The sequence below is a fragment of the Pteropus vampyrus genome, unplaced genomic scaffold (assembly GCF_000151845.1).
Source record: "Pteropus vampyrus isolate Shadow unplaced genomic scaffold, Pvam_2.0 Scaffold81, whole genome shotgun sequence".
Taxonomy (NCBI): Eukaryota; Metazoa; Chordata; class Mammalia; order Chiroptera; family Pteropodidae; genus Pteropus; species Pteropus vampyrus.
Genome location: NW_011888862.1, coordinates 2,109,956 through 2,118,237, shown reverse-complemented (window position 1 = coordinate 2,118,237; position 8,282 = coordinate 2,109,956). Strand labels below are relative to the sequence as shown.

The following is an 8,282-nucleotide window of genomic DNA, read 5'->3' as shown; positions in this document are numbered from 1 at the left end:
TTTTTTTTTTCAGATTATTCTTTTCTGGAGACAGATGAGCTGAAGACCCATTTCACATTGACTACTGACTTGACTGGCAGATCGCAATGGCCACACGCCATCCAAGTTGGGGCTAAGTCCATGCTGGAGAACAAAGGGGAAATTTCCACGTCTCATTACTCGTCTCCACTATTCAGGTTTCAGAACTGAATCTTTCTGCTTTATGAAGAGAGTGACCTTGTTTAATTATCCGCTGTGGGAATTGCTGGTGGAATAACAGAACAGTGTGTCTCGTCCAATACACGCGCAGGGCGACTTTTGTAGACTCAAGAAGTGACAGTGGCCAGAAAGCCAGCGCAAGTTAAAAAAGAAAAATAAAAGCCTCTGAAACTTGGAACTTGGAAAATCAGGGCATGTGGTTTGGAAATGACCCCCAGTCTCCTCTCCCACCCCCACCCCAATTCCCATCCCCAGACTCCATTCGATTTGCCTCATTATAATCATCTATCTTGACAGCTAGTGTTTTAATATTTATTTCATGCATGTTTTAATTTTTTCTTCAATCTACAAAACCCAAAGCCCCAAATTTAATGAGGCATATTATTTTTGCATTAACTCTCCCCACCCCCACAAACATGCATGTTTTTACTCCATTTAACTCAAAAAAGGAAAAGTGGTAACACATAATACTCTCTATTCTCTTATTGGTATACATGTTATGTGTCTCTATAGAGGTTAAAAGAGACATCGCTTGAGAATCGTGGCTGGACTCTCTGCAGCGTGAGGCCCTCAGCTACGGATGCTTCCTTGACTAGCCCTCTCTGCTTCCAATGGATTAAATTAATTCCTCCCTGGGGACTTCCACTGTATATAAAGCATATTCTATTATTTTACTTATTACTTCTGCCACACTCTAAGATCCTTGAAGGCAAGCACTTGTCTCACTCATTTCCTGGTATCATCAGCATTTAGAGTACTCGCAATAAAGGTTGGGTGGAAAGATGCCGGGTATGGCCAAGGAGAGCTTCTGAAAGAAGCACATGATTAACCAGGCCGATCAGGCCATCTCTAAGGATGTTGAGTGGGGAGGGTACGGTAGGGACAGGTGAAGATGAGCTGAGCGGTAACACATTGGTAGGGCTGGGGATCCTTATAGAATATCGAGGGATATAGTATGGATTAAACTCCATGACAGAGCCAAAAGGACCAAGGCCTTAGAGTCTGAAGGTGTGGTGCAAACAGTGATGTGACGAGCCATAGGACATGGAGAACCCAGTCCTTCTGAACCCGAGCTTTTTCCACGAAAAGGAGATTCCTCTATGTGCCTTAACTACCTAAGAGGACAGTTGTCAAAATTAAATGAAATCTAATGTCTTGAAAGGATTTTCTAAACTTCGGTAGTGTGATATGTAAATAGAGTTATCTTGTATAATCCAAAGCAGAATTCTCTGAGAGGTATCAGTAAATATGTCAGAACAATACTCATAAACCAGCAGCTTCCGGGGCATCCCCAGTTGTATGGTCACTCATGTATGTCTATGTCACCTATATCATCTGTATCTATATTCTATATCCATCTATATCTGCATATATATATATAATCTCTATTTATATCCATTATTATATGTATATCCACCTGCATCCACACCTATACCCACACCTATTATTTATCGATGCTGCTATAACAAGCATCTCAGAGTATCTCACTTTCTGTTTCTCTTCATTTCTTTTTCGATACATCTCTTCTTCTCTTATCCATTTCTCACTAGGACACTCTCTTTTCTGAGACTTTCGTTTCCTCATAGTTGCTCTCATCACATCTGTCTGTCTCCCTTCCCCTGCTCTGCTCTCTCTCTCTTAACTGGTAATAACAACAACAACAAAAAACTGAGAAATTTTAATTTTACATCTGTCACGTTTTTTTAAGCAATGGTCTCTATTCCTCGAAAAACTGTATTTCATATTTTTCTAATAAGATCAAGGAAAGTTGCTCTTCCTTAATGGGGGATCTGGTTTATCTGAAAAAGCAATGTGTTGAGACTTGGTACATGTGTGTAAACTTTGGGAGTTACTCAGCCGTAAAGAAAATGAAATCCTACCATTTGTAACAACGTGGATGGACCTAGAGGTTATTATGCTGAGCAAAATAAGTCAGACAGAGAAAGATAAATACCATCTGATATCACTTATATGCAGAATCTAAGGGGAAAAAAAAACCAAACTAATCGAAAACAAACGCAGAAATATAGAGAACAATGTGGTGACGGCCAGAGGGAAGGAGGGTTGGGAGGCTGGGAGAAATGGATGAAGGGTTAAAGAAGCACAAATTAGTAGTTGATAGGTGGTCACATGGATGGGGAGCACGGCATGGGGAATGCAGTCAGCAGTAAGGTAATGGCTGTGTGTAGAGCCAGAGGCGTGATAGAGTAATCGGGGGGGATTGTTCCATAAACTATATAAATGTCTCACCAATGCACTGTATACTTGAAACTAACAGTAAAATAAAATAAAATGCTAAAAAGAAAAAAAAAAAAAGAAAGCCGTTTTAGTCTGAGTCTCAGTTTTATCATCTGGGAATTGAGATAACGATTCCTTATTAAATGAGGTCACGTGCACAAAAGTACTTTAGAGCTGCAAGCATAGCTGTTCATTAGAACCACCCGGGGAGCTTCTGAAATTCCTTATTCCTGGGCTCTACTCCAGACCCAGTGCTATGGACTGAGTATTGGCATTCCTTCCTAATTTACATGTTAGAGCCCTAATCCACAATGTGATGATATTTGGAGGTGGAGCCTTTGGGACGTGAGAAGGTCATGAGAGTGGGGCCCTCATGATGGGATTAGTGCCCTTATAAGAACACAAATAGACAGATGATTTCTCTCTTTCTCTGCCAAGTGAGTATACAGTGAGGAGACAGCTGTCTCCAGGCCAGGAAGAGAGCCCTCACCAGGAACGTGACATTCTGCCACCCTGATCTTGGGGTGCCCAGCCTCCAGAACTGCGAGAAATAGATTTCTGTTTAAGCCACCTGCTCTGTGATATTTTATTACAGCAGCCCAAATGGACGAAACCACTCAGGCATCAGGACTTCTGCCTCTGGCTATTGCAATGTGCAGACAAGGTTGATAACCACTAGTCTGCAGACTATACGACATTATACAAATGTACTTTAACATGTCAATAATGGCATTACAAATTTTTTAACCCTATGGATTAATAATGCTTTATAAAAAAAAACCAGGTTGTTCGATCTTATTCTAAATAACTGGGGATGAGAGAGGGAATATGAAATTTAAATACATTTGGAACTATCCTGGGCCATGTTCTGAAAGACCCATGCTGAGAGAATTATCTCATTATTTAGCTATGATGCTCTGACTTGGAACATGTGAAGCCCGGATCCTCCCACAGCTTTGTCCATCATTTAGAAGTAGGTGTACTGCCATCAAAAACGATCATCTGGTGTAGGTTATCATTTAGATCCTAAGACAATATTAAAAAACAAATGAAGACATCTAATCTCTTTCAAAGAGATTATGTAAAAGATTGAAAAATTCAACGTGAAGGTGCTCATTACTAACCATAGATTAATTTTCAAATTGTTCTTTTAGCTTCTAAAACTAATGAGTATAGATATTCTCCACACTGCAAACCCAGGCTCCCCAGAAACGCTGGTAATTAGAGTATCTCTTTATAATGGACATTACTCAGTAGGTAAGGAAAAAATCAGAATGATTTATATTATTGCTAAAACTCATTACTGACAAAGAAAGAACAAACACTTTCCAAAGAACTAGTGTTCTTGACATCTTAAAAAAATATCTCTGAAAAGACTGTGGAAACTTACTTTTCAAGTTAAAAAAACAAAACAAAACAAAACAAATGCCACAGATTTGAAAAAGTCACAGTGGTGACTTTGGTTTTAAAACTTGCCGTTAGGTAACCAGTGCAAGTTTCTCTATCAAATTGCTGATTTCCTCTTACATATTTTAACAGTTGGCATTAGGCCACTGTAAATGTTAAATTGCCACCTGGGTTGGCTCTGGTTTCTAACCATTAATCAAATGGCTTGAAATATAGCAGAACCCAAATCCGACCAAGGAAAAAGAAAAATTCATTGTAATTGGAGAAGTCTGAGCTATACCTTCACAATTCATAATCCACATTTTTTTTTTTAATTACATTTATTTGGCAGAAGTTTTCACTGTTTTGGATCACAGCATCTAGGGCGCCTCAAGTGAGCCAATTACATATATTCATGACCATGTTACAAACTAGATGGCACCGTATAATATCACAAAATAGCATCTTTCTAGCAGTACGAGGGACTTGGGCAAATCGAGTACAATTAACTATTCAGAATCTAGTGTGTGAGCAAAACTATTGTCCTTTCTTCCAGTCTTGGAGCTTTCTGGGAGATTCTACTCCCACTGCCATTGTCATTGTAGTTCCTCTGAGAGCACGTCATTAGGAAAGCCTTTAAGGGCCAGTGGGCCACTTCCCACAGGCTCCTGGGATAGGCTCATGTTCAAGGGCAACTTGAATTTCCTAGGATGGACCCAGGAGGCAAATCCCTCAACAGCAATTCTAGGGAGAGGTTTGGGCTTCGGAGACTGGGAAACTGGCCATGACAGCCACATGAGCTGTCCCCTTAGCTACTTTCCAATGGTCCTAACACAGAGGTGCTGGGATGGCCTGAAGACCAAATCACTAATCTTGGCAGATTAATTTAATTTTTATAAAAATGATCCCCCACTTCATGGTCATCCTATGTTTGCCAATCAGTCCACAGTCAGCTTGGCTGAAACAAAGAACGTAGCCTGTGGTGTGAAAGTTTTTTCTCCCTGGGCCACCAATCTCTGCTCAATTGTATCAGAGTAGGGCAAACCGTGCTTCCTGATTGCACATCTTTGTCACCGATTTCCCCTAATTATGAACATTTCACATAGGTTAGAGAAGAAAGCAGGGCGGACCCTTGCCGTTGTGAGAAGGGTGATCTAAATATTCTTCTCAGACAACTGCAAACCACCAGAGCACTGCAGCTGCTGCGGAGAACAGTTTGGTGGGGCCTCAGAAAGGTAAACGTGGACTTACCATTTGATCCAGCAATTCCACTTGTAAGCCGAGCTCCAAGAAAGGGGAAAACAGGGACTCAAACGGACACTTGTACACCAATGATCACGGCGGCACTATTGACAAGAGCCAAAGGGTGGGAGCAAGCCAACGCCCCACTGACAGATGAATGGATAAACAAATGTGGTATACATATCCACACAACGGTATCGTTCAGGCTTAAAAGGGATAAAATTCTGACACATGCTACGACATGGATGAACCTTGAGGACATGATGCTGAATGAATTACACCAGATAGAAAAGGACAAATACTGTATGATTCCACGTAGGTGAGGTACATAAATAGGTAGATTAAGGGAGACAGAAAGTAAAATAGAATTCACCAAGGGCTGGGAGAGGGGGAGGAGGGAGCTACTGTTTATGGTTACAGAGTTGCTATTGGGGATGATAAAAAAAAAAAAATTCTGGAAATGGATAGTGATGATGGATGCACAACACTGTGAAGACACTGAATGCCACTGAACTGTACACTGTGCAACTAAAATGCTTAACATGGTCAATTTCATGTTATATATATTTTACCACAATTAAAAAAAAAGAATACCACCAAAATCCAAAACCTTAGCTGATGTCAGTGTGAGCAATTTACAACACGACTCGTAATGTACATGATCCTCTTAGCTGACTTTTCTAATTACAGGTGAGTCAGCAACATTTCTGTCTTGACCATTTCTAGAAAGCATCCTATACATTGGTACTCTCCCTTGTCAAACTTCAATGTTGGCCTCAGCCAATGAGTACAGCCAGCCTTGGATTTATTAACGAACGCTTCTGCTCTGACTCAGGATTACCGTGCTACAGCAGGAACTGTCACTCTAAGGTGGCACCTGTCCAAGAACAAAGCAACCTCATGTTACGAGACGCACGAAGGCACAGGAGATCCAGCTGCTTGAGTAATGGCTTCTAAATGCTTGTGAGGCCCTAATTTAAGTAGATTAATTTTTCTGGGTAGAGGGTCAAAACAGAGATGTCCAAAAAGCCAAATATTTTACTGTTCAGGCCACTTGTTCAACCTACCTGATGAAGCAGTCCCGTCCATCCCGGTTCGCCATCATCTCCCATCCATAGGGTGGCACCTGGTTCAAGCCCCAGGTTCCCGAGGGAGGCGGCCAGCCTGAAGACTTCGTCCTGTGGCTGGAAAAAAAGGAAGAAGAGTATCATTATACCTGATTCCTGCATACTTCCTCTGAGACAAACTCTAGAAGGGCCACGGGACTTGCTCCTCTCAGCTGTGCGCTGTATCCTCAACTGATTAAATAAACGACGATAAAGACTGTTTTGCATCAGGTACCATGCTCTGCATTTTTCTTTATAATGTCATGTTTGCTTTTTAAACAGACGCCCTATAAGGTAAGTGTATTTATTCCAATTTACAGATGAGGAAACAATGAATAGCTCAAAAGGATTAAGTAACTTTCCGGAGGCAAACAAGCCGATTTTGAATAAAAGTTTTGTACACTTTCCATTCTCTAGGTGATCCTGAGACTAGGTATTGGGACAGTTTGGCACATAAATAAATATCACAAGACAACAGATTGCAGTTTTTATGGGTCTTAAACGAATAACTCCAAGCCTCAGTTTCCTGGGCTCCTGTGACTGAAAGACACGATTTCCACTCGTATAAACCACACTCTAGTCAAGGTGAGTCACAGCACCTCTGAATTTAATTTGCAAGGAAAGTGCACACATTAGCTTTTACAATTTCCAGTCCGTACCTTAAATGTGACTCAGCAGCAAAATGAAAGGATAAGTCAGAATTTTCTAGAAGCACAACTATCCAAGAGCAAGAGGGAAGGGCAAGTGACTCTATGTGACAAGGAGCTGTGATGGGCAGTGCAGCACAGTTATAATCCGTAACCAAAGGCCTGAGCCCAGTTTCTACAGCATCACTGGGTCTTGGCCACTTGCTTCTGCCAGGACTTGCAGAAATTCCATCATTCTGTCGTGAATGTCCAAAACTCCTTCAGAGCTTAACCACGGAAAGGAGGCAAGCGATACCTTTTAGGAGCCACTAACATCCCTCACGATTTAAGCCATTCGCTCCAGATGAGGTTGCTCTGAAAAGCCTGCAATGTCCTCTCTGGGTGGTCCCAAATTACAGTCTGGACCGAGGTGTGTGGGGAAAAGCAGTGACGACATTTCCAGGGCCCTAGAATCTGTGTTTCAATAGTGTACCAGGGAGCCCTTTACACAATTAGAAAAAAGCCCCCAGCCGACTTGTACGACATGTACAACTGTTGACTTCCTGTAGCAAACACTCAAATCAGGGGTGTCAACCTTTCTCTGAGGAGGGGAGACTTTTAATTCCCCATGGTAACTCACCCAACTCCCACCCCTACCACCCAACTCATACATCTGACCATAACCCAACACTCACCCCCAGGTGTAATAAGCCCATTTCCTGTAAGTTTTCTGGAGAAGAACTGTTTTGCATAATTTTAACCAACTCTGTCACTTTTCTTTAACTTCCTTTCAGTTTTCCCACATCCTTCATAAAGTGTGTTGAGCAAAAGAGTTCACAAACTTAATATAGGTCTGGCAAATTTAGAATGCCGCCATTGAGTTATTTCTTATCCGTTGACTATTAAAAAAAAAAAAAAGACATGGCGACTGTTTCTGTTCCTCTTCATCATGCAAAAGTCAGCAGGGGCAATTTCCTCTGATTTTTTTTTTTAAACGTGCTGCTTCCCTGCAGTGAGCGAACACATGAATTTCGATCCTGAGGTACTAACAACAAACATCAATTTTTCTGCACTGCTTTCTAAGGCAGAACCAAGAAAACAAGCCCTTAGAGGGACGAACGCAGCATCCTCTGTTATTAAAAAGTTTTGTAAAAGCATTCGTATAGTAATAGGTGACACAGAGAATATTCTTGTAAGTAAAAAGAAGCCTATGTAGAGAATTCCAACATTTATTCTGGATTACTATATTATGTGCTATATCAGAATGTTAAGCTTTCCCAGAGGGGACTAACTTATTAAAAACAAATACAGTAACTTATCTTGTCTCTTTTCCCTTCTTTCATCTCCGTCCCCCAAGCCTGAAGTCTAAATCATTAAAAGAAAGACGCAGGCTTCCTAATACAACTTATGCGTAATATACAGAATTGTAATAATGAGCTGGAGGAAGGCTGAATGTTATTATAAACTACATTTCGTCCTGTACAGT

The 8,282-nt window shown here is 41.1% G+C and overlaps 1 protein-coding gene across 1 annotated transcript in view; it reads right to left on the bottom strand.

Annotated features, from left to right (window-relative positions):
* Positions 1–8,282, bottom strand: part of FRMPD4 (FERM and PDZ domain containing 4) — a 755,715-nt gene that overhangs the window by 170,776 nt on the left and 576,657 nt on the right. The window contains exon 5 of the mRNA XM_011363039.2: positions 6,132–6,248. Coding sequence (XP_011361341.1) covers positions 6,132–6,248 — 117 coding nt within the window. The remainder of the gene's footprint in view (positions 1–6,131; positions 6,249–8,282) is intronic.